The 27,894-nt window shown below is 38.3% G+C and overlaps 1 protein-coding gene across 1 annotated transcript; it reads right to left on the bottom strand.

Moving 5' to 3' along the window:
- Positions 1–400: 400 nt before the first annotated feature.
- CAND1 (cullin associated and neddylation dissociated 1) lies at positions 401–26,854 on the bottom strand. The gene is made up of 15 exons (XM_082047473.1): positions 26,576–26,854; positions 22,398–22,541; positions 13,300–13,454; positions 11,386–11,509; positions 10,712–10,968; positions 10,523–10,628; positions 9,606–9,751; positions 8,248–8,540; positions 7,411–7,552; positions 5,289–6,782; positions 4,418–4,513; positions 2,597–2,766; positions 2,336–2,500; positions 2,001–2,108; positions 401–953 (listed from the first exon to the last, which is right to left on the bottom strand). The coding sequence occupies exons 1-15, from the start codon at positions 26,641–26,643 to the stop codon at positions 729–731; spliced, it is 3,693 nt and encodes a 1,230-aa protein (XP_081903599.1). The 5' UTR covers positions 26,644–26,854; the 3' UTR covers positions 401–728.
- Positions 26,855–27,894: the final 1,040 nt, after the last annotated feature.

The following is a 27,894-nucleotide window of genomic DNA, read 5'->3' as shown; positions in this document are numbered from 1 at the left end:
ACAGTCTGTATGTCATAATACCTGCAAACTGCACTGATCCAGTAGAACTTATTTTAAGTTGCATTACGAATAAACTACACATGCTGGTTTACAGACAATATATATTTGTAAACTTGCTCATGCAAAATTAGTGTGCACAACAGGGATATTTGTTTTCTAATCCCCACACCTTTAAAAATGACATTAATGTCTGCTTTTTTTTTTGAACTGTGCCCAAACTCTCTCTTTAATATAATAAATCTTACACAGAATTCATCTGCCAGCCAAACCAATTTATGAAGCTGAAACAAAAAAGAATAAAAAGTTATACAAAAACATGGTGCACCTGGATGCTTGATTCCCACCTCCCTCCCTTTTTTGTTTAAAAGTAGAAAGAGTGAATAAAAGCAAAAAAAAAAAATCATGGTCACAAAATTTCGACATTTTAATCCTAAACATTACAGGGCAAATGGATGTTGGAACCTATTTCCATACACCATGCGTCAACTTTAATTCCCAAATGTGGCCAAATCCACTAAAATAAGAGTGGTTAACTAACTCTGGATTATGGAATTACATTTCTGGAATAAATGCTAGAAAAGCAACAATGGGAAAAGCCAACTGTCTCCATAAAGGTAAATAAAGTGGAACAATGTGTAGATTAGATAGTTTTCCTGTTTCTTACTCATAACCTGTCAATTCAGTGCATCATATGGTTCAACATAATGGTCCCCATTTTGGACAAACATCTAACTAGTGTCCATTGATTCCAAGTTAGTGGATGATGAATCTTTCTGGATACTTTCAAAGATGGCTGCCAGCTCAGGGTTAGAGCTTATCTGGGACTGAAATTCACTCATTAATGGACTCTTCTCTGCTTCTGGAATGGTTAGAAGCGCTGCTACTGCCCTCATAGCAGATCGTTTCAGTTCATCTTGCTTCTCAAACTCCTGTTTCACTGAGTTCGCCTTTACCTGGGGGAAGATAATGAAAATGTTTGCAACTTTTGCTTAACCCTTCCTCTACACCGACCTTAAAAATTTACAGCTTCCAAAGACCTGTTTCCTTCCACACTACCACTTTGCACAGCTTTCAAAATGGCCTAAGCTCTAAACTGAAAAAAAAATAGAAGTACAAAACCTCTCCAAACATCTACTTTTTAGCAGACTTTTTACCAGCAGCTTACAAGTAGGACTGAAACTTGAATACTGCATGGTAAGCAGAAAAAGGTTGTAAGCTCCCAAGTCAATTACCAAATCAAAACAATTATAACAGCCAGCCTCCAGCTAGTAAGGTCAGTAAACAACATTAAAATGATATTACCACAATACTTCCAGCTTCTAGAGAATAGAGATGTTTTAAAAGTTGACCTTCATTAGAATAACTGCTTATCCTTCTGTAATAATTCTCAAAGCTGTTTCAGTGATACAAACTAATTATCATTAAAAGCGGACAAATTTCTTGATGGGAAATACAACAGATTACAGTAATGGAAAAGGTAAATCAGGCATCGAATGCCTGTCAGAGCATGCAGGTGCATCAAGACAAGAGCAGGAATGGAAGAAGACTGTGCCAAGACTCAAGAATCCTTTAATATAAATTAAGAAAGGAAAACCAAAACCACCGCTTTACACTGACTCCATCCTTTGTCACCCAAATGTTTCTCTGCAACAACGTAATCATTAGAAGTCTGAAAAACTCCCAGTATTCCAGTTTCAGTATTTATAATGAAATGAGACAAGTTACCCAAGTGGCAGCTAGATTTTTAATGAACGAAAGAAATGCATCAAATAAACAGAGGATTTTTAAAAAGAAGCTAACAAGTCTACTCTTCCATTTGTAATTTAAAGAAATTTAACACATATAAGGGCCCACAAATTTATATTGCCCTATTGCAGCTTATGAACTATCAGTCAGGAAATGCTGCAGAAACACACTTAGAATCTCTGAAGAATTAATCACACATGAGTTCATTTATACTTCTACAAGACAACACAAAAGAATTAAACTTAAAACAATACCTTAGTTGTACATGTAGCACGTAAAGGTTCAACAAGCCTATCCAGTCTCTGCAGCACCGCACTCGGACAAAGGGTGGACAACCTCACCAACATTAAAAAGGTTAACATCTAGGTTGAGACAAATACAATTCAACAATCAGTTATGCTCAGCACATATATGGAGAGAGATTTCCTACAACACAGTATAACCTCTTGAACAGCCACACTTCAAAGAAAATGGCAAATACAGTGAAGTACATAAGCATATTAAGTAATATTTTTACCATTTCAGTCTATTCACTATTTAAAATATTTTTACTAAGTCACTGCTTACCCAGAGAAAAATGACAGCTAACCTTAATATCATAGTGATCCTTCAGGCCATCTTCAACATGGTTTAAGAATTCAAATATATCTAGTCTATCCAAACAGCTATCCAAAAGGGTATACATGCACTCAAAAGCTGCTTTCCTTATGTCCAACCCATCGTCAACTGTATGCTTAAATGGTCCCATTTCCACCTGTCAGCAAACAAAAAACAAAGTTCAAAAGCAATATACCTAGAAAAACAAAGAACCTACTTGTGTATTTAGCACTGTTTTTCTTAATTAACATACCTCTCTGATTAATTCCTTTCTGACTTTTGTTTCATTGTAAAGATGAGGAAGAACAGTATCTAAGAGGTCCCTTATTAGCGATGGTTTATTGTGAGCAGCTGAATTAAATGTCACTAGGGCTACTCTCCTGACATTGAGATCTGGGTCTTCCAATGTTTTCAGAAAATCACCTGCAATCATGTACAAAAATAAAAATCAATCTACGAAGACCTTTTTAATTTGCTACTTTAAAAGTATCTTTGCTTAGTTTTAACCTTTCAAAAGAATATATTTAGCGCAGGACTTGTTCTGATGTAACATACCTGCTATTTTCGCATGATTACACAAACAAATCTATTTAATTATAATCATATCAAAAGTATTATATAACTGAGATATATGGTATTTCAGATAATGAAACAGAAGTAGAAAAACCACCACCAAAATAAATGGCTATCACTTAATGATATTTCAACTGTTTTGTAAAGGTACAGCATGGAAATCAATAAAAATCATTTGTAACACAGTCTTTCCTTTTCTCCATTACAGATCCATTCACACCTCTTATGAAAACTATCAGTATATTGATTTTTAAACCTGAAATTGGCATATATTGAGAATTCCTAAATTACCAGAAGACAAACCCATTTGGTATATATTAATGTAGCAACACCTCCCTCACACCACCCCATCAAAAACCTGGGCATTTTCAATTTAGGATGTCTATCGTTCTATAAAACAGCCTTGCAAAAATAAAGATCTGCAGCAAGAAATCACAGTTTCCCCCAATGTTTGTGAAGTTTTACTAGCAACTTCCAAGAGAGTAATTTTTGAAAGGAGAAAAACAAGGGCGTGAACATCAACATTACCCAGGTGTTTGTCTTCTGTGTACAAGTAACAAAACTAAAGATGACTGAGATTTGTTAACAACTAGATTCTTTGACTGGATAATCAATAACTATTTCTAGAAACCGAAGAGGTAAGGCAGCCTCAGTGGGAGGACAGCAGGGGAAAAACCCACAAGCACAGTCAATTCTTTAACATATTATTAAAAAATTGAAGCTTAGTGACTGACACCACTGGTCCATAAATAAAAACCTTTCACTCTATAAAACTGGATGTTTTCAAATTTTTTTTTTGCCTTACTAGTTTAAGTAGCATGTGCTTTTTTAAACAGATCTTTAAACCTGTTGCTGAGCCACTATAAAACATTCACCATAGCATGTTAAACAAATCTATAACACTTTGTCATACAAACGAAAAAAGATCAAAAAACCACAGCATTGCAAAACTCTTCATCATACTGTCGCTATAGTGAAAGCTCTGATTACCTTATCCCTGTAAAAATATACACGCTTCCAATAACTTACAGATCCCAAAGCGTTATACAATCCTAAGGACCTAAATTTACAATTTGCCACCTGGTAATACTCAGAATTCACATGTGCATGCATAGTTTAAATGACTGAATGTTAAATATTTCCAAGACCACCATTCTGGGTAAAGAAAGTACCTTACTACATCAAACTGATATAATTTGACAAGAGCATGGGAAAGGAAACCAGCTTTTGGGTACTGCCTTCCTAAAAGCCTCCTTTTACTCTTTGCCCATCACAGCTACAATACAGATCATTCTTATCACACAAGTTTACTGACGAGAATTCAAACAAGCTAGAATTATTAGGAAGAGTTGGCTAGTACAGAAACATTTTAAAACCCTTCTGAAAGCTTCTGTTAGCAGTTAATTCTGGTACCTGCAAAATATTTTTTATCAAAACACAACATTAAGTGCAAATCTATGACTTGAAAACATAGAAGCTGTTACTCAAGTAGAGAACTTACCTATGCAGTTCTTCAAGAGTGGGTCTATGGGTTGTGGATGATCAGAAATAGTGAACTTGACAGCAGTAACCACCGAACTTCGTGCATAGGAGGACCCTAAGATAAAACAGAAGCATAAATACGTAACATTAAAACAATACAACCACAGAATTTAAAATCCTGTTCTATTCAATTCTTTTTAACTTCTAATACTGTTAAGAACACTAAAGAAGAAATGTTACTTGTTACTAGCAAAGAAATGTTTTCTCCATAAATGTACTTGTGTTACATTTTAAACAGGGGAGAAGAGACCATAACATTTTTAACAAACATTTAAAATTATCTGCTCCAGAAAATTCAAATAATGAGCTTATTAGGATAGATTTTCTTTATTTCACTACATAGGCCTACAAAGCACTCTCTTCTTTTAGGCAAATACACATGAAGAAAATATGTCAATATTTTTGATATGAAAGTGATTAACGAATTATTCAAAATGATACTTCCTAATCTTTAAATATTCCAGAATTCTATCTGAAAATTAGGAATGCTTTAATTTACATCAAAATGTCAACATATTGCAACTAGTTTGTAAAGTAGTGCTGCCCCCTTGTCACCCACGCTCCTTCCCCTTTAAGTCTGTAACTCTTAGGTAAACACATCATTAATTGAAGTGCCACAGTCTGAAAGAGGAACATAAAATTAATTCACGTTATGTATGACTAACTTCTAATAAAAATGGAAACATCTAAGCTTCACATTGTTGGGGTGGAAGGAAACTGAAGCTTCAAGAGTATCACAAAACTTAAGCAAATAATTTGCAAAACTAGGTCCATTTATTGATAGCATAAGGCCGTTTGTAACAATATGTACCTGAGGTACTACTACTCACCCGATGCCAAGTATCCCTTGAGCCGTGGAAGCAGAGTCTCTGGGTCTATTAACGTAAGCTTGCCCAAGCACTCAGCAACAACATTCCTTGTACCCTCTTCTGCACATTCACAGTGTTTCAGGAGTAAGGCCCAGATGTTCTCAACATATGGTTTGAGACCAATGACTGATGCAGAGCTAATTATTTCTTTCAAGGAATGAAGAAGGAGGTATTGCCTCTTCGGCTGACTGGTTATTTCTTGTAAGACAAATGGCAGATACTCAGGAAGATTGCCAACACTAATACTGCCTAATGCATAAGATGCTGCCGATTTGACTTCTTCACTAGGAGAAGAGAAAGCTTCTAGTATTACAGACTTCAGCTCAATTTGTCCACTTAAGTCAATGTGATGCCCAACTTCCCCAAGAGAAAGCAAAGCCAAAAGCCGAATGGAATCCGTGGACCTGGAGTTCTTGACATCTTGAATGAACTGACCTACAACAGCTGGTCCTTCCTTAGGGCAGGCTCGAGTAAGTGCAGCAACACATTTGGCAATGGAATAGTAAGACTGCTTGTGAGTAAGTGCTGTGCTCTGTGAGTACACTGGACCCGTCAACATGCGCAGTAAATCCATATATCCTAAATTATTTGTACCAGTCACAACCAAAGCTTGGAAAAATTCTAGCATGGCACTAAGTGCTCCACCCTGAAGTAGAGGCGATCTCACCAGCCCAATAAGTTCATTGAGAATGGACCCACTAATCTTTGACAGGGAGGAAGGATATACTTTAGCCAGCGTTGTCAGAAAACTGATGGCCATCTGTGATACATGCATATCACTTTCACTAATAAGAGGTGGAAGCTCATCCAGGACAGCATCAATCATGGCAGCTGTCAAGCTGTCACTGTAATTCTTAATTAAAATATCTAGAGCAGAAAGAGTGCCCAGTTTCAAAGCTCGTTGGTTCTTTCTCAAAAAAGAAGCAAGAATGGGAACTCCTTCCCCAAGGATTGGTCTCAAATCTATCTTCAAAGGAGAACCAGCAATCAATGTCATGGCCTTCACTGTAGTCAAACGAGTGATCTCGTTCTTCAGTCTCTCTAGGAAGATCTGAAGTGTACTAGGTAGGTCTGTGCCTAGGCTGTCACCAAGGCTACAAATTATTTGACCCATGCAAGATATTGCCCTTTCTTTCACCTCCTGATCAATGTCAGCAGCCTTTAATCTCTTGATTGTACAAGTAAACAAATCTTTGATGTAAGGAGAAGCATCAAAGGAAGAAGGCTGGTCTAAAGGACGAATGACTTTCACAAGTTGTTGGGTAACCAAAAGTGCCTCTGATGTTATCTTGTAAAACAGGTCTCCAACACAAGCTACAACAGGAGGTACCAATGCTTGAACATGAGGATGGAAGACCTGAGGAGAATGATTGCAGAGGATCACGTACAAACAGGACAAAGCATCTATCTTCAGATTAGAAGAACTTGATTTGTCATTCAGAGAAAAAATTATTCCTGGAAGAAAAAAAAAAAAAAACGTATTTTCAGGATAGGTATTTATACTCTGTTAGAACACTTCAAAATCTCTGAAGGAAAGCAGCTCTACTCAGTTTGTTTTCCTGCTTCCAGCCTTTCTTGAATGCTCTCAAGCCCCTTTCACCATTTTGTTAATCAGTTTTCAAACTTCCTCTACACAGAGGACATGGGCCTTTGGATGGTTTGCAATGTATTTTCTTAATTATAATAGGATTCTGAACCTTTAACTTTTCCAAACTTACTTTTCCTTTATACTTCAAAATGCTACATTTTAGGTCCCAAAAGCTAAAATATGGACAATATTTCACTCTGAGATGAGAAAGAAGGCAGTTTGATCTTGCAATTAAGAAGCAAATTAACTCTTTTTTTCTAGATATAGAGGAAAAAAAAAAAAATCTCAGAGCCAACCCTTGTTTTCAAGATTAATGTAAATACCTTACTAAAATATTTATATGGATCTACAGAGTAGCTGATGATTTTGCCAGTTTCTTTAAATAGAAGCAACACTTCAAAGCTTTTGCAAAAAGCACAGACAAGATTTAAAGATTTCAAAACTTCATATCCAATTTACTAATAAATGTTTAAGTTAATAATACGTTTCTCATACCTGGTACAAGTACAGGAACATGTTGTGTTAGGGCTCCAGGCAATACATTCACTAACTCAGTTAGCATGTTAAAGCAACACTGACGAGTCTTCACACTTTTCTCCTTCATCTGTTTGTGCAAGGCTTTAACTATGTTGGGGACCTGTAATCATCAGACATCTGTTAATTGATTCAGTAGCTGACATTTCTTTCATCTGTGATCACTGGGGAGGTTATAAAAAAAAATGTGTGTCCCCACCCTCTCTTTCTGATTTCTCTACAGAACTAGGGAAGTTATAAACACAGGGAAATGAAGATTCAAAAGAACTGCTATCCAAAAAAATAAATAGTAATTTAACTTTAAAAGGTGAAAAGAAACAAAACAAAACTAGATTTGTATTAATAAAACTGGAGAGAGCAACAATTGAAAAGTCATCCAAATAATTCACTTCCTAAGTTTTTCAGCGCTACCCTTTTTATTCTGCAAACAAAATCCATTGCAGCAAATCAAGTTTTATCTCGATCATTATAGATTACGTCTTGCATTACGGAATGCACAAAAGAACTATTTTACTTTGGTAGTTTAGCTAAGCCACATAGGACATGCAACTTTTACAGGTGACAGCAAACAACTAAAGTCAGATAAGAACATTTGCATGAGTTCATAATTTCAGTTTCTAAGACTGCTGCACTCTTCTGGGCCAGTTTACCTGGCTTGCTCTCTATCTTAGTACTACGGTAACAAATTGTAGTGTGTGTGAAGAAAGCATGATATAGCATATTTCAAGAACTATCATTATGAACAGGGCACAACTTCAGTGCGTCTTCTCAAAAATAACAAAAATCTTGACAAATAACCTGACTCTGAAGCATTGTCAAAGGTGTCTCTCCTTGTTCCATTGCATCAGGATCACAAAGCCAACTTTGCACAGGTCGAGTTTGTTTTAAAAGAGAAAGATACGCATGAAAAACATCTGCTTTAACATTCTCTTCACGTTCTTTGAATCTGGCTATTAATGCAGGAGATACAGTTTTGTAGAATTCTGGAAGCATTTCATGTCGCGTGCTAACCACAGCATCCAGACATTTAGCAGCTGCACGCCTCACTTTCCAGCTCATGTCATCATCGTCACTATATTCATCGTCACTCCCTTAAAAAATAAATTATGCATATGTTCAAGTAGTCTAGACAATCAAAGCATCAAGTTTTACTTTAAACAGTTATTAATAATAAAAACACACTTAGGTTCTTTGTGTAAGGCACACCAAAGAAATAGGTTCAGAAGTATGTTAAAAACCACACACAAAAAACCTTCTAAACTACCTAAATCGTAAGGTTAACTATTTTCTCTGCCAATTTTTTCATGCTAGTCTTACACAGGTATTAATTTAAAATGCAAAAGGGACAAGGCAGTTCCCAGCACATTTACAGCCTGACTACTGATTTAAAGCATATTGCTCTTTATTCACAACACAAACAACAATGCAACAACAATTACTAGCTGATCAAGATTCAACAAATTGTTTTGTTTCTTTCTAGAAGCAAATCAAGCCATATCCTGCCCCTCAAAATGACAACAAAAAATATACAATAAACAATACAACTTGACTTTCTAAGCACTAAAGCAACAACTATACAGCTCATTCATTTTTAAAGTAATGAGAATGTTACGCTTTGGGTTCAGCTAACTTGTGCACCCAAGTTTTCACAAGTCTCACACGTGACAAGATATTGCAATCATATTAACACCACCTTACAGCTTTCAGTCTAAAACAGTATTATTTTCGTAGGATAAAAAATGAGTGTTTTGCAATTTTCAATCTATTCTGATTTTATGCATCAGGTAACAATACATTACAGTGGAAAGTAGTGATAAACCTTTCCTGTGCTGAATATGTATTTTCAATTCACTAGTTTGTGTTCTTCTCACTTTATTTATATCATCCTACATGATTCTGCCTTCTTCCACCTTTCAAGTATTTTAAAATATTTGTTTTGTACTTATGTTGACCATTAGAATATTTCTCTCCAGCAACACCCTATAGTTTTATTCCAAGAAGTTCATAAGTAATGTTTAAAACCAGTAGAAAAATGAATACAAAAGCATACAAGTCATTCAAATGCTGGTATTTAGTAGCAATACCATCCATATCAATTTTCTCTGATGACTGCAGGTTCACAAGCTCTTCCTCTCCCTTAAATCAAGAGAATATACCTTGATCGTCATCATCACCACCATCGGCATCCATTGCATTTTCATCTTCATCTTCATCATCATAATTGTAGTTAGGATCATAGGTAAGATATTTAAGACAAATGTTTATAATAGTAGATACATGAGGATAAACTTCTTTAGGACATCTGCATAATACAAAAATACAATCAATGGCAAATTACCTGGAGGAATTAAAATCTTTCTAAAAGACTTCTTGCCACATACTGTACTCTGGCCAAACCATTACAGAAATTCAAAAAGGAAGTTCAGAAAGAGCAAAGCTACTATAATATCACAGAATCATTTTGGTTGGAAGAGACCCTCAAGATCATCACGTCCAACCCTAACCTAAATCTAGCACTAAACTGTGTCCCTAAAAACCTCATCTATGTGTCTTTTAAACACCTCCAGGGATGGTGACTCCACCAGTTCCCTGGGCAGCCTGTTCCAATGCCTGACAACCCCTTCCATGAAGAAATGGGTCCTAATATCCAATCTGAACCTTCCCTGGCACAACTTGAGGCCATTTCCTCTTGTCCTATCGCTTGCTACTCAGGAGAAGAAACCAAAATCCTCCATGCTACAATGTGAGTGGATCTGACAGACTGGAAGGATGCACAGGACCAAGACATGCCTTCAGATATCGATTTTTTTGTCTTCACTATTGGACAACAAATACTATCAGAGTACTTCTCCCCTCCTGTTTGCATATGTAGCAATGGCACAGTAGAAAGTTTCTGAAGTACAGACATGACACACAGCCTAACAGTTAAAGTTACAAAATAGAGTGATAGGAACAGTTCCAGCTCAAAGCTTGCAAAAATATACCAAGGAGACTCTCTCTTGACAGCTTACAACCAAATGGCACACTATTAGATCTTAAGAAAATCTGAAATAGGTACTCAAGAATAACTTACCTCCTAACAAAGGATTCAAAGGCTTGAATGCAATATTCTCTTAGTTCATCATCATCTACGTTACAAAACTTTACAACCAAAGGAATTATTTTCTCAAGATATTCACCTGGTAAGAGAAAAAAATTAGCAAAGTAATTACTCTCATCTAAAAACTTCTACAGTTATGGATAATTTATATATTGTTCTTACCTATTCTGTGACCTGCTTGCCTACTGATAGCAGCAATACATTGTATATAGGTCCTAGTTGTTGACATGGAATCATTTTTAGACAGCTCTGTCAACAGATGTTCAATGAGGTCAACAAAAACCATATTGCCACAACTCATAACCAGGTGACCGAGAGCAATGATGGTTCTTTTCCTCACAGCAAGTCTGGGGCTAGTCAGCTGGGGGAGCAGACAGGTCAGAATTGAAGGATGGAAGTTAACAAGCAGTCCTCCTTGCCTTAAAACAGACAAAACACAAACTCAAACCAATTGAATCTAGATAACTTTGTTCACATACTGCACAACAATTCCCTTAAATATTCCCAAACCATCACCAAGATTCCAATTAAGTCTTTAAGCTTTTGGAACTTATAAAAACAAGTAATGAGTTTAAAATACAACCTCACAGCAACAAACATTAAAATAAGCTTAAAAATACAGTTCTCAGAAGATTAGACAAAGCAACTGATATATCACTCAACTTATCTTCAATACATTCACTTTTTTTCTTAATATATGAAGTTTCACCTATACTTAATACCTTATCATGTTATTTCACATAACTTAATTGAAATTTAACATTTGGAAAATTAAAGTTCAAGCTTTAAGGAGTATTTATGAACATTCATCAGTGTTTTGGAAGCAGGATGTTTACCTGCTCAGCATATCAGCCATGATATCCAGTGCCTCCAGTTGAACAGACACATCTTCCTGCTTGGCTATAGCACTAGTAAGACGCCCTGTGATCTTTTTGCAAACGTTAGCTGCTAATGCAGAACCTGAAAGTACAACAAAACCTCAACATCTTCATAATTTCAAATATACAGTTTTTAACACCAGCTGTCATGTTTGTGACTGTGGAAAACAACCTGATCTCAACATAAAGCAGCTTTTCCCACCCAACAAAACAAGCTTGAACAGCCAGTTTATTTGCTAATGTAACATACATTCTCCATTAGAGCTGCAAGACTACCTATGTAGAAACATACTGAGAAGGAAGGCTTCTTAATTGTCCCATAAGGTATATACAACAGAAAGGACACTGCTTTTGGCAGGGCAAGCAATGGTAAATGAAAGCCAAGACAACTCTAGTGCAATAAACAGAAGGTCTATAGGTAAAAATAAAGGAATAACTAAAAATGTAAGGGGAAGCACAGAAGTAGCTAGAGTCACCTCTAAAGAGCAGCTGTATAACGAAACAGCAAAACAAAATTATTTTGCACAAGAAATTACTTAAATAATAAGCACCTGAAATGCTGCCTAAACATTTGAGAAAGGAGAAAAAGAGGTATACCCAAAGTATTTTAAAATTCAAATAAATTTCTTCATCACAACTCCATAGTTCCCTCTTCCCCCAACTGTCTAATGCTGTTCAGGGTAATTATAAGAAGAGAAGAAACTCATGTCATAGTAGGAGCTACCCAATGGCTAGTGCTCATCTTCATTTCTATTAAGTTTTTTTTTTAAGCACACTTTGGGGATTTTGATGTGAAATTAATAACATTGCAACCTATATTAAATATAGTTCACATATTTATGGCTTATTCTTAACTATATGACTAAAAATAAATATAACAATTAGACAGTCAAAGGAGTTACCACAGAGGCTAAGAAAAAAGACAACAATCTACGTTTGAGTTGAGAGCAAGAGATAACACCTAAGTTCCTTTTGTATCAGGAGTACTAATTATACTGAAAGATTTTGCTGGTTTTGTTTGAGCTCTACCTCCACCGCAAAAATCTCCTTTTTTCGTGTGTAGGCAAAGAAAATAATAAAAGCCTAAACTGATTTACTGATTTACTTATTTCAAGTTTGCACATCTCACTACTGCTTGATACAAGCAAGACTTACATACACACTTTCAATAAAGGATGTTAAAATCAGAGCTTTTTTTTTTATTTTAAGAAACCGCAGTCTCTAAAAACTGCACTTCCAAAGCCTTTTTAATCATTTCTTTATTCTCATTCACATACTACACTATGGTATCTGAAAAGCACTTGAATAAAAAATTAATTCATCATTACCATCTCTTCTGGAGGAAAGAGTACTTTCATTTAAAACTGCAGGTAAGCATTTCAGTAATTTAGCAGGCAATTGTTAGAAACACAACGTACTTCCCAAAACACTTAACCAGAAACTGAGCCAAGAAATCGGATCATTAAAGAAAAATACCCAAGTTATGATCAATTTTAAAGTATGCTATCAATCAAAAAGCAAAATGAGATTTAGCTATTACTACAACCTAGAAATGTTCCACCAGACAATTATTAAAATAGGAGCTTTTCCACTAAATTTGTTATACTGAAGTTCATATACTATAAATTTGTTTTTCGCATTAATGCAATGCTCCAATAAAAAAAAGTGTTTAAACTAATAAAACACGGAAATACAGTCAGAGAAGAAGAAACTAAAAGGATATTTGTGCCATATATTTCTCCTCTGATTGAAATTAGTTCCAATGTTAAATGAACTGAATCCTCCTCACTAAAAGACCCAGCTTTTGCCTTTTTTCGTTTAATTAGAAATGAAATTATAAAACTACAGAGTCTTGAGTACAAAATGCCTTACCACTGGAAGCTGGGGGGAGTTCTCCAATCACAGTTTTAAGGCCAATGCTTGAAATGTCACGTAACTGTTCTTTATCTGAAAGCATGTTTGTACAGAGGGTATCTACAATGGTCTCCACTTGATACTCCTTCACTTTACTCACCAAAGGGCCAAGGCTGTATAAACAGAAGAAAAGTATTAAATCCACAATGTTAAATAAAATGCCTCATTTTACTTCAGTATTTTGCATCCACATCACAAACTTAAGGTTGGTTTTGGTAGCAATACAAAACAGAATTTTAAAATCCGAAAACTTTCATCTGGTTGGGTTGATAACCTATCTCCATAAATCTAGTAACAAAATACTGGTTTAGGACAGTTTTTTATCTAGTGATGGAAATGGGTTTTGCATGACTGTTCTGCTTCAGCCTCAAAACCAGAGTCTCTCTTACACCTTACTTAACACCAAGATTTATAATAAAAATCACCTACCCAGAACCATCAGTTCATCTGCTTGACCATCAGTGCCAGCTTAGTTCACAGACACGTAAGCAACCTTCTTACTTACTGCATCTTTATTCTACACAAAGCTTGGGTTCAACTCAATTTACACTCAGATACATTCTATAGCTTAAAGTGCCTTCCTTAATATAATAGGAGGCAAATAGTAAAATAAAAACCAATGACATGGCATGCCCTCCTTCAGGCAGACTCCAAGCACCTCTATACACACAGCACATACTAAAATTTCCTTTCTTTCCTAGAAATGTTTTTGGCCATTTCAATGGTTTTGAGGATCGTAACAATCTTGTACTAGTCAAATGCTCTCATTTGTTTAAAATACTAAAACCATAGATGTCCCAATAAAGTCTAGTTCATTGCTATGAGCTACAGCATTGTTCAGTCTTCCTAGCCCTATGATCAACTTTCAGCATCTCTCCTTTGCTAATGTTCTGTTCCAAAAGGGAAGTTACACAAAAAAAAACAAGCCTTATATCTCTATTTCCTTCCATTTGTCTACGAAAAACCTCTGTAAGAACTCGGAGAACTCACTCTTTCTCCTACTAACCCTCCCACTTCTCTCTCCAAATGTGTTAATCTAGTTTCTCTCTATTTTTAAAACATCTGCTTTCAGACAAAGCATCTCAGAAATGGGAAATTAATTTTGAAAGACTTTAAATTACCAAATCTTTTAAATCTAATTCAACTCCCTCAAATATACTACATTAACAACGAACACATCAAATTCTGATAAATGAGTATTGTAAGCTGTGTTATAGGCATTTCTACCATGTTCCATCAAAAAACAGTACAGTCAGCCTACACATACAGTAACTACTCTGAAAGCCATAGCTCCCTTGTTTTGTCAGCTTCTGTTCTCTGCATGTTGATCTTGCCAACTACTCTCTTTAATTCTCTCTGGTGATACCCATAATATTACTTTCCAATCAAGAAAACTTGCTTACTAATGAGACATCAGCACTAGGGGTGAGATGCAACATGAAGCTGAAGTTCTACCAAGCTCAGGTTCTGCACCAACCCTGACAGAAGTGAAGGCAGGAGAACAAGGACCTGTGTGCAACAGCCCCTAAGAGAAAACACAATGGCTTGAGGCAAGAATGACTACAGCAGCAGTAAGGACCATCTACAGAAAATGTGAGAATCATGAACTAGAAGTGTTGCCAACAACAGAACTAACAGACACACAGATGTATCTCCAGGAAACTACTATTATTTTCTCGTCCTTCTGAATTAAAGGGGTGACGGGTAGCATCTCCTACTGCAACTGCAGAGCCAAGCATTATGGATCAGAAGCCATAGGTGTTGCTGTGGCTTACAAGGAAGGGTCCAAATCTTGTATCTGTCCTTCAGCATTGTACACAATGTACACAGACAACCTCTCTACAAATCAGAACTATAAAACCAAAATATGTGGAAATCAATGTATGAGCCAATACAAAATAAAAAAGAGCACCTGAAAGTCAATCACAAACTGATTATGTTAAGACTACATTAGAATGTAATGCCTCCGTATAAACTTTCGTTTCTTCCATACTGAACTTTAATTCTCTATACATCTGCTTTTCATTAAAATGGATTCTAGCAAAGCTACATGAGACTAAAAGGATCTCTGTAGGATTAGTAAAGACTAATTTTTGAGAGCTGAAGTCAAACTGAAACCCTAGAGGAAAAAAAAATTAATTCGTTATCAAAATAAGACTAAAATCAAGAAAGCAAAATTTAAATTTTCAAATATACACCACTATTCACTACAAGTATGTCAGACTTTCGAGACTGAAATGATTTAAGACTGTATGGTCATGATCTTATTGAAACATCAGAAGTTTTACAAGCAGCTTAGTGATTACAGTGCGGGAAAGAAATATTTTCGTTTTATCCCATAAGATTTTGAAAGTTATTCTGAATTAAGAGGAAGTTTCATATTAAAATAAGCACAGGCATTAAGTCAACTGCACAGAACTCAGGGGGAAGGGAACAGGTGGGAAATCACGTATAGGTAAGCAGAAATTCTGTCCAAGCTAGCACAATACTAAGCTCTCAATTAAGACTATTATTCTGAAATAAGATAGTCCAAAATCCAAATGAAGTTGCGCCACTCAGATAAAAACTTGCTTTACACTTTATTACTTAGATCATCTAATTCCCATATTACTGTATTACAGAAACCCACAAGTGTTTTTAGATAGAAAAACCACTCTTGAGTCTTCACAATCTAAAGGATCGTTCCTTTCTCAATTTATATGTACTGAGAGACAAGCACACAATGTACAAGATAACAAGCAAAACAGTTTTTCTTGTTTTACTGGAAATGGCTGTGGAGTTTAACTCTCCAAGAAAACAGCTGGATCCTGGGTTCACTACCAACTAATAAAACTGTCAGCCAGGCAGCTGCAAGGGAAGGAGAGGCTTGAGGCTTTGGCATCCAACATAGAGGCACTGAAGTTAGTTTGGCAGCTTAGTACTTACTGTATTTGCTAAGAATGACAGCAAGGCAGCCCCACTTTTACTACCTTGCTGGTACTGGTGGGGAAAAAGGCAAACTCCTCCATTGCTTTAGCAGTGAAGATCAGAGGATGTGGAGCTTAATTTCAAAGTGTTGTTAACACAGAAATGTTATCTTGTATTAATTTTACTTGTTGACCTACACTTGCTTTTTATTATCTCACTGTTTTTTAATGTGACTTGGCACCTTGGACCATATTGAATTAACTTCTGAATATATAGTCGACCTTGACAATAAATTTGTTCATTTTGAACTAGTTGCTTCTGGACAGAGCTATTGTCCTTTCAAGTGGGCATAGGGAAAAAAAGGACTAACAGTCTGATCAAACACAGTTTAGAAGCACCTACATGGTAAATCCAAACCCACATTTTTCAAGTTCCTCTGAAACGCTGTGTTCTGTCTCAGAGCATCAAGTCTTCCATTTCTCCTGCCACAAAGGCTACTAAACTAAATTCAAAAGTTCCCCACACCTTTCACACTTCCTGCCTTAGAAGTCCTCTCAGTCATTCCAAAACCACCCCTCTCTACCAAATAGCTCACACCACAGGATAACTGTAGACTCTCAACAATTATTGTTCCACACACTATGGTCACTCACTTTCCCTGCTCCTGAAAAAAGACAGACAAGAAAGACAGTGTTCCAACAGCTCCCCTACACACAGCTATTGGGAGGAAGCTATGCTGGAGGACTTGGCTCAGATTCAGAAGACTACAAGCCAGTAAACCAGCTGGACTCAAAGGACCTTCATTCTTGGACAGCTAGCAGACATGGCTCTATACAGTAGGACAAAACCAAAATACATCTTTCACCCCCAAACCTCTTGTAGGTACCCCACTGCTGCTATCCTTCTTTCCCAGGTCCAAGAACTCACAGTGGCAATAGCTAATTATCATAAAAAATGCGAAAGGCAGCAGGCAAGTGCAAACTGAAGGAGGACACAGAGAAAGGAGGTATATCTATTATATAATATAAAGCAAGCCCTTTGCATTCAATATGATAGTAACCAGAGTAATGTTCAAAGTTTTGGCAATAATGGTCTGTCACCATCTTGGGCAAATTTATGAGCCTCTCTTTCAACGCTATACTCACAATGCCTCACATCACAAATTCAGACCAGTGTTTGCACTTGAGGCACAGCGTTTAGACTCACACTCAGGAATATGCAATTCCAAAGACAAAAATATCTACTGCGTTCCATGCCTTCCTTCACAAACTGTAACCTGCTTGGTTTCCTTCTCTCCTTAACCACCACCACCCTACTCAGGTGATAAAACCTGCTGAAAATAATGGCAATTTGCAAAGAAAAAAAAAAAAAAAAAAGCAAAGACAAAACATATTTACCAAAACCATGCACTGAAGTATGACATACAACTCAGTTTTTTAATGCACAGAACTTGGAACTAATTTGACATCCATCAAATTATGCCACAGACATCTGAAATAGATGCATTATGATCACCATAATGCCACAAATTCAAGATTGCAATTTACTCATTTTGCACAGTATTTTACAGCAACACACAGATATCTTAAAAATAACTACACAAAAACAACTTTGGTACATTTCTAGAAGATACTGCATCCAGATGATCTCAAGAGAACTGTTAATTGAGATGCTGGCTGGTATCTGACAAAAGGCATAAAAAGAAGCCCTTTAAGTGCACAGAAACGAGACATAATGGAATAGTTTATCACTTGCTTCAGCAGATACACTTACTCCTGCAGAAATGAAGAACTCTGACAGAGCACCATTTCCTAAAATCAGACAAACCTCAGGCCCTAATCTGGCCTAACTCTTTAATGTAGGAAAAGAGCACTGTACTGGAATCTTTAGATTCCAGGAAACCACCTCCACATCTACTCAACCCTGAGAGCAGGGATTTAGAGGACCATATCCACAACCTAATCTGGTCGTTTTACTGCTTCAATCATGTTAAATGAATACTGCAATCTTATTAAAATAACTCTTGGACACTGATACTGGTAAAGAGCTTTTACCTCCAACAGATAAATTCCTAATGAATTTGTACACAAGCATCTGCCAACACACCAAGAAGTATCTCCCAGACTCAAATACATCAAGCCATCCATGACTGCATTCCTAGCAGTTGAAACATTTTCTCCAGTTGCACAAAAAGCTCACAGTTTTCTCCACAACTTGACTTCACTCTTCAGCCAAGCTTCACAATGTTTCATTGACACATCACTAGCTTCTCTTCAAATACACACCACTGCCAGTGAGCAGCTACCCACAGCATTGTTGCACTCTTCTACTCTTGGTGCATAATAAATTGTTTTGCAAGTGACACAAGCACAAACCACCTAGAACAGAAACATTAAGATAAACTGGTCACAAATTATTCGCTAAGGTCAAAAGCTCATGCAGCTGCCTATGGAAATAAACAGCAACTATAACACGGTCTCCTTCAAGTTACATACATCTGAAAATAAAAATAGTATATATAGCTCCTTATTAGGAAGAGGAACACCAACTCATAAGCAATTATAGTCTCAAACTGGCATATTTCAATGGATATCAAATAAGCACATTTACTTACAGGAAAGAGTTAAAATTCACAAATGGAAAAAAGAAAATTATTCAAATCACCAGTATACAGTGATGTGCAGCACTGTTATTACCACAGTATCCAAAAGGCTTTAAAGCTGCTGAACCGGATCTGCCACACAACAGCCAGTGTGTGCATCATCCTGTTCACACTAATGACTCACACTCCCAGCATAAAGTTGGGTTCCCTGTATTGAACTACTGCCCAGAGTAGTCACTGATAAATGCAGACAAACTACAGGATCACAAGGGAAGAATAACTGCAAGCACTTACTTTAATCCCCCTTTTTTCATATATATATATATATATATATGTGTGTGTGTGTATATATATGTGGATAGGGATGTGTGTGCGCACACGCATTTGGGTTTTTACAGGTTTCGGGAAACATTTCACAGCAGCAAACAAGACAAATTCCTAAGTATTGGTTTAAATGTCAGAGTATCAAACCATAGATAACTGCTCAAAATGAGCAGCAGTTCATCCTTAAACTGTAATACTGAACATACTGCTGAAAGAATTAGTGTGTAATTTGGGCCAGCAGAACAGTCCATTCAATACAACATCTATGCTTAGACAAACCACACTGCTTGTCTAATCCAGATGCACATACTCTTGGATAGAGCTACAGGCAGTACCACTATTATCACCATACAGTGCACAGGGTGCCACGCTGGACTACACGAACAGCCTTAAGCTACGAATATGCTGTAAGAAAATCCAACAGCATTTTCTACATTGGTTGACTGTAGAACAGTCTGTGACTATCAGAGCAAAAACCTCCTCCTCCAGAAAAAATGCATTCAACAAGAATACATTTAAAATTTTACATGCTCTGAAGAAAAAAAAGGTGAACAACCTGCAGCTACTGACCTAGTTTATATCTACTGCCTGAAATAACAGAAGCTTGACGAGCACAGTGACCTCAAGAATCAAATCTTGAAAGAGTGATTCTCCTTCAAGAGATTCTTACCTGCTTAAGGAGTGGTCACAGTTCACAGTTTGCTGTTCACAGTGTTTCCATTGATCTACCTGTAGAGGAAACTCCCCTAACAAACTGCAAATCTCTCCTCCCTTCCTCAAGGAAAGAACTGTCTCAAACACAGATTTAGAGGTACATAGGGTTGTCTTAAAACCTTTTTCTATGAGAGAGGGAATCTATACTTAAATGGGTCAAGTGCCAGTTCGATGAAAGTTCCTGCTGAAAGTTCACCAGAGCATTTAAATTAATAAAGAGATCTAAACACAGTGTACACTTTCCTCAGCTGAAAGTGCCAGCAAATCTGTAACACAAATACACAAGAACAGCACTACAAAATATTTAAAAACCAAAACATCAAGAAAAATATGCTGGCTGAATTTAACTTCCCAATGAATCAGGCTTACACCCAGTGCTGTAGTAGATGGAAGACTTCAAATCAGCTTGAACTGCCTCAGAAAAACTATCGCTTAATAGTGCTCGACCTCTCCCATCCTTCATCCCCACTACTGTTTCAACCGATGCTCACCTGACTGCAAGACAGCGCTAAGCCAGAAGAAAACCGAGAATCCAAACCAGTCTACAACAAAACCAGATGAGCAACAGTGCAAGGAAAGGGACAAGGACGGCAAGAACAGCAGCGCAGATGCTGGCAATATAGTGAGTGTAAAACTGCCTTAAGAAGACTCCTTTAGGGTGGAGGGGGCTTTTTTGTCCCCAAAGCACATCTGCAAGTGATTGGGATGCCAAAAATAACCTGATACATTAAAGAATGCATGCATTCAAGATTAATGTCCACAATTTCTCAGAAAACTTTTCAATTATGTTTCTTGTCCTGTTACAGTAAATTTAACACTGTTCTTCAATGTTATTTGGATTTCTCAAAAAGATTGCAAACTTTAAATAGATCCTGTAATTTTAATTAAATCCAAGAACTTTATCAGTATGTCAAAGTAAACTTTAAAAATAGAAGAATGGTTAGTAACAAAAGAACATGGCACATTCACATGTGCACGTACACAGGCAGCCATCTATTTTCTCATTCTCTTCCTCTTACAATCTTTCTTAGATGTTTTAATATACATAGCATGTAATTTAGGTCCAAAATTCTAACACTGTTTCAAAGAATGTGTTATATAAGCTGTGCCTATGTGCATAAATCTAAACTTCAGGATAACTTTAGGATGCACATTAAATATGAACACTGCTTGTACACTGCAACATAACTTTTCCACAAAATGCTACTTCATACAAAGAAAATTCTAAGCCTGAGCCAAGTTTTATAATAATCTACTGTTCTGATTGAGTACAAGTAATCTGTTTCAAAGCCATAAAACTTAACTGTACCACAAGGAACTCTGACATTTCAGAAGGTTGAATTAAAAAGAAACATGATGCTTTGTGTTGTTTGCTAAAAAAAAGGGGGGGGGAAGACATTTTAACAACACTGTAAGCCTGGTGAGAGCAATGAAAAAGTAGCGACAATTATATTACTATACTGTCAATATTGAAGTTTTGCTTGAAACTTGCTATTCCTACTCTAGTTTCTCTGTGCAAGGTTTTGGTTACTGTCACTCAAAATATCTCAGACACTGAAGCAAGCACTGCTTCTAAGTACATAAGAAGGTTTTAATTTTCTGCTTTGTTAGTCTGATAGGGCAAACTGTAAAGAATAACAAGCTGAAGCAAAGTGTCCCAAGCTCTTCTGTAGCAATGTTATTTCGATCCAGGTCTGACGGAACATTTACCATAGATGGAATATTTAAAGAAAAAAAACCCTGAGCTGATGAACAAGAAACACTGTCAGGAATACTAGAAGCTTCTTAACAGAGAGGCTCTCCTTCAAGGGCATAAAAGGATTCAGAAAGGCCAAGAACAACAAAAGAAAAAAGTAATAATAATATAGTTTCACTTCAAAGGGTGCTCTGGAAACAACACACTACCTGTGAAGTTAAATAGTGGAAGAGAGCGCACTGAATCAACAGAAGCCTCTAAAACACAAGTAACTGTACCCTGACCCCATAAAACATCTACAGTTCCTGTAAAGCACGTAAAACCATTAACACAGTATTTTGAATGTTAGTGAAGAAGTAAGTTACATATTTGGCAACTAAGAACATATATTTACCATTTCATGTTTTTATTTGTGCTTGAAAACTACTACAATATTACAATTCTTCCCCTGCACATCATCTGCCTTCTCACAGTCACATATGAATGAGGCAACTACCAATGAATTATAATCTTTTAAAATCTATTTAGCATTCAAGAATTACCACCAAAGAACAACCATGTCATTCATATATTTTAAGCAAGGACTGCATGCACTATTTGTCACGTGAAACCCCAAATGTTAATCCACAATGTCAACAGAAGATAGTTCTGTAAGAAACCACAATCAAGGCAGGTAACCTACAAGTACAACGGTTCCTTTGTGGACATAAATTTCACAATTATTTTGTGTAACAGGGGTCCTTTAAGTTTTTCAACACTGCTTTATATTAAGCCATTAAACAATTCTTTACACCATAGGAAAAGTATACCTACCATTTGACAGCTAAGTTTTGCACTTCACCATTTTTATCTTCCAGTAATTTCAAAATCATCTTCACCACCTTTCTTTCACTGTCATCATCCAGTTTGATTGAATCTTTCTGTAGTTCTGTCATCAAGTCATTAGTAGCCATAAACCTGACAAAAGATAATAATATAATTATTTCTAAAAGGATACAGGTTATTCACAGTGCTCAAGATTCAAGATCCTCAGTTTCCACCATTTGTTATCAAATGAATCATATTTACCTTTGGATTACCGTTACCTGTTTTGTGATGCAAGTAGCATTTATTTTAGTTGTTGAATAAAAAAGAGACAATTTGTATTTAAAAATAATCCTAACTTTTAGTTAGGGGATCATCCTTCCCTCATGAAGACAGCTACACGCTTGACTTCCATAGTTTACATTCTATTCCAAATGATCTCTACAAAGTAAAACTGACACTTACATGGATTTTAAGTAGTCCTTTCATCAGCTATGCTGATGTTGTAAAAAAACAAGATTTTTTTTTCAAAAAGTAATCCCTGCTCCGAGTTTATTTTAAAACAACTTTTAAACAAGAATAAGGATGTACAGTTTCTCAAACATTTTCCCACAAAATTAACAAAAGCTAATAATTAATGGAGAAACATAAGTGAAGCTACATTTTATGTTGTTTTCATTTACTTCCCCTGTACAGACTACTTTCTTTGTAGTCCAGACAACGGCCAACAAATTTATCTAGCCCTTAATCTGGCATGCCACATTAAAAACCAAGATTAATTATTGAGAGATCAAGCAAATAAAATCATCTTTCATGTCAATTAATTTATTGTTCAATAACAGTCGTATCCCCAATACAAGAACACACCGAGAAATTACTTTCCAAAAATATTGCTTTTATGCCTTTTGTTTCTTTTCCTTCTGAAGTCTGTTTTCCAATCTGTTCTTCTTTTGTAACAGTCCTCTCTTCTCAGAAGTAACACAGATGTATTACTCAATTACAAATCCCATGGGCTTCAGTCCCAGTGCCAACCCTCCTTCAAAGCCCCAGACAAAAATGGTTTGTAATTAAACAGTTAAGGTTGACATTAGGATTTCAGGCACATCAGCATTAAGCAGACATCACTTACGCTCAGGTCATACTTGGAAGGTTTTCTCTACAGCCTGACATGCTAGATACTTCTTTTATTGCAAATGAAAGCCAAGACCCTGCATAATCTTAATATGCATCACAAACACCAGATGCCTGCCCTCATATAATGGACCTCAACTTGTCCTGTCTTTTAATTCCACTCTAATAGTCTCAAGGTGTTTCTAAGATAGGACCTCACTCATTTTTCATTCACTCCAACAGTCCCACTCAAACAAGTCTGTAATCTGACAGGAACCAGAAGGGCATATAAACAGATGATGAATGAAAAGACCATCAGCTTTTAAGAAGAGCAAGGAAAAAAGCTACTTTAAGTAAGGTAATGGACAGATAGGATGGGAATAAGGATATATACAAAGCCATACAGTACCAGAACATTTAAAACTGTCTCCGTGTTACTGCTATATTTACCTCCTTTTCTTAAACCTTCTTAATAACCTCCCTTCACTTCCTCAGTCAATAGCTCCCACTTCCTAGCCTTACCAATTCACATGCACTCATCACCTACTTGTGACAAGCTCCTAAACTAAGCAGAGCTTATGCATCCTCAGTGCATCAGCAGCTTCTGCACTGAACTCCAACTGAGGAGTCCTCCTGACAGACTCCACCATTAATAAAAAAAACCAACCCAAACCCCATTATCACGTAGGGTGGCCTCCCAACTTCAGTTTCAAGTAGCTGGTACTTAGAAACATTGGTTTGAGTAGTTTAGATGTGGCCTTTAGTCACAACTGCTTCCTCCTCAGGCACATCAAAGGTTACTTGGTGCAAAACAGCAGCATGTCAGCAGCTCCTCATATCTTACACTCAGAGTAGTCATTCTCCTCCGCCAGTGAGAACACTACTTCTCCCACAGCCATATAGTAAACTGCCACCTTATATTACTGCCCACTTCAGAATTTAAGTCTGAATTTCCGGACGATAAATGCTACAAACATTTGCATCAGATAAGTCAGTTTATCCCTAAAAAGGAGGATTAAAATTTACAATAAAATGCATCCTTGAACTGTGGTTTATACTCAGCTTCCTGATATCAACAAATCATCTACACTGTACCTCTTCAAATATAAATGATCTAAGAATAAATGCACTTACAACTACTAGTACTAAATACTATTTTACCTATTATGCCAATACATGATACACGTAAAGTTCCGTAAAATCTGTTATTGCATAACAGCCAGTTTGTAAAGGTGTATCATGAATCATTTTTATTGTAATGTCAGATATTTACCCATCCAAAGATTTTTTTTTAATACTTGAGAATTTCAAAGTTGTTCAAAGCTCCCAGAACATGTAAATTCTAAAGAGTGCTCTCCTAAAGCAACTACAAAAAAAGTTTTAACTACATGTAGCTGGGGAAAAAAGTGTTTGCTACAACTGCATTTGACAGATGTGACCTTTCCTTTTCAGGCAGAAAGTTTTAAACTCATCAAAATCGATATTTAGTCTCAAATTCATGAGAATTTTTTGTAAGCCATCCTCCCCATAAGCGTAAAATGCAAAGTTCCCTCAATCACATAAACAAATTAGCATAATAAAAAATTAAAAATCTTCCATAACATTTAGAGGAAAAACGTTTGAACTGATTTTTAGTACAGTCTAAATAAATATGGCAATTCTGGACTGTCTCTTTTTAGACTAACCAATATTTTTTTCTACGCCAAAATTTCTAGCCTAAATTCTCAAGGTAATATCATGCTACCAAAATCTAAAAGAAATCAATATAAAAAACCCCCATAAATTTATCATATCTGTGTCCAGTGCTACAACTGTTTGTCAAAAGCAAACAAGATTATTCAAAATCGAACTCTATTGTTGCTTAATCATCACCTCTATTTTCCTTCAGATTTTTATATATTAACAAAACACCTGTTTGGAGGTCAATGTGTTCTTTAACTATAAACTAAGCACTGTAATGCTGCGGCAAAGCATCAAAACCTAAGGGTATTTTATGCCTTTTCCCTGTCTGTATTAATGTACCCTCTATGACAAATAAAGGCTTCTAAGGTGAATTTCTGGTGGGACACAATACAAAGCAATGTAATTATTTTTAACATAACACTTCGCTAGAACTACTGTGTAAGTGTATAACCTCTGCTGTTTTTTACTCGCTTACTTGTACCATTTCATTTTCTGACACCCAAATGTTTGCAATTTATCTGCTATTAATTTATCACAAAGCAAGCAAATATTCCAATAAAAAGTAGTGTTCTTGTGAGAGATCCTAAGCTCAAAATTACTTATACCTGTCCCTGTAAGACTTAACTGCACTTCTCTCTGGATGCACAGACGTTTAGAGGCAGTACCAAATTGTGCGAGGAGTACAAGTCTACGAGAGTCTACGAGATGCAGCATCCATGAAGCATGTGCATTTAGTACGCCCAAGCCCGCTGTGCTGGGTGGTCCTCCCTGCGCCCATTTGCAAAATCACAGGATCCCTATTTTTTTAAGGTTAGGCAGGAACCCCAGGAGGTCATCTGGTCTACATCCCCTGCTCGAAGCAGGGTCAGCTACCGCAGCTTGCTCAGGGCTCCGTCCATTCGGCTTCTGAGCATCTGGCGAGGACGGAAATTGAACCCTTAACCTCCTGCCCGGCCTAACCCCACGCGGTCCAGCAACCTGACGGCCGCTCGGCTCCTCCCGGTTGCCTGCGATCTCTGCCCAACGACGCGTGGAGGCCGCGGCTTTTCGGGCACTGCCGTGTCCCGTCCTTCCCAAGCGGCGAGAAGCGGCGCCCCCCTCCCGGGAACTCTGTGCCCCGGGGAACAGCAGATTCGCGCCCAGCCCCGCAAGGGCGGCCTCTCCCACCGCGAGAGGCACCGCGGCGGGCACGGGCCGGGCCCTGCTGGGCGCCGCAGGCCTCCCCGCCGCCAGGCACCTGCGGCCGCCCTGTCAGCCGCGGCGCCAGGCCCGGAGCCGGCGCGGAGGCGGCCGTGGGGGGCAGGGCGGCGCGGGGCCCGGGGCCGGCGAGAGCGGCGGGGGGGAGGGGGTGGCGGGGCGGCGGAGGGCGCGGGGGGAGTGGCCGCGGCTCCCACCTGAAGTCCTTGTCGCTGGATGTCATCTTCTCCAGAAGGTTGGAGATGTGGTACGAGGCGCTCGCCATGTTGACGGACCTGGCCGGGGGAGGGGAGGGAGAGGAGGAGTGAAGGAGGAGGCGGCGTCTTCCCGGCCTCGCCGGCTCCACTTCGCCCGCTGCTGGGGACGGCGCTCGGCGAGGCGAGCCGGAGCCGAGGGCGGCGGGGAAGGCGGGCGGGCGGTCGCTCCGCCGCCTCCTGCGGCTGACACGGCGGGAGGGGCGGGGAGGCGGGCGGGCAGCCGCTCGCGCTCGGCGCCGGGTCAAAGGTCGGGAGGGGCCCCCTCGCGCTGCCGGCGCTCCTGATTGGCTCTGCGAGCGGGCGAGAGGTACCCGCGGGCCTGTGACGCCAGAGCGTACGTGGCGCAGAGCGTGCGCGGGAAGTTTAGGCCGCCGTTGGAGAGTGGCGGGAGGAAGGGGGAGGCGGCGGGGAGGTTGACGAGGACCACGATTCCCAGCGTGCATCGCGCCCGCGTCGCGCCCGTCGCTATTGGCGGTGCACGCCGGGGCGTGTAGTTTACGGGGACGGCGGGGCCTCCGCGGCGCGGTGCCCGCTGGGTTGTGGAGCCTCGTTTTGGTGCCAGGCCGGAGCGCCAATGAGTGGGACGTGGTGACTGTTGGTGTCCCAGAGGGTGGGACGCGACTGCGTTCGGCTCATCTTGAGGGATAGCGAGCTGAAAGGGAGTCACATAACCACAGAATATTTGGGATTGGAAGGGACGGCGAAAGATCATCCAGTCCAATCCCCCTGTTGGTGCAGGAACACCTTGGTGAGGTTACACAGGAATGTGCCCAGAGAAGGAGACTCCACAACCTCCCTGGGCAGCCTGTTCCAGTGTTCTGTCACCCTCACTGAGAAAAAGTTTCTTCTCACATCTAAGTGGAACCTCCTGTATTGCAGTTTGTACTCATTGCCCTTTGTCCTATCATTGGTTGTCACGGAGAAGAGCCGGGCTCCGTCCCTGTGACATTCACCTTTTACATATTTATAAACATTAATGAGGTCACCTCTCAGTCTCTTCCAAGCTAAAGAAACCTAAGTCTTCAACAATGCTCCGAGTGTCTGTCCGTTCCCTGTGCAGGGCACAGAATATGGTGCTTTTTTATTTGCACCATGGCCATTACAAACCCATGACCTACCTTGGTGTTACAGGGGCTGCAGCTTCTGTTCCAGGCTCTGTCATGTGTGTGCAGTGGATCCCATCATGGCTGAGTGTCCTCTGAAAATGTCTGACGGAAGCCAAAAGTGGTGATGTGGAAGTTAACTTTCTTGGTAGATAA

This window comes from Streptopelia decaocto (assembly GCF_964273445.1).
Source record: "Streptopelia decaocto genome assembly, chromosome: 1".
In the NCBI taxonomy this organism is placed as follows: domain Eukaryota; kingdom Metazoa; phylum Chordata; class Aves; order Columbiformes; family Columbidae; genus Streptopelia; species Streptopelia decaocto.
Note: the sequence above shows the minus strand (reverse complement) of the source record. Positions and strands in the feature narration are given on the sequence as shown.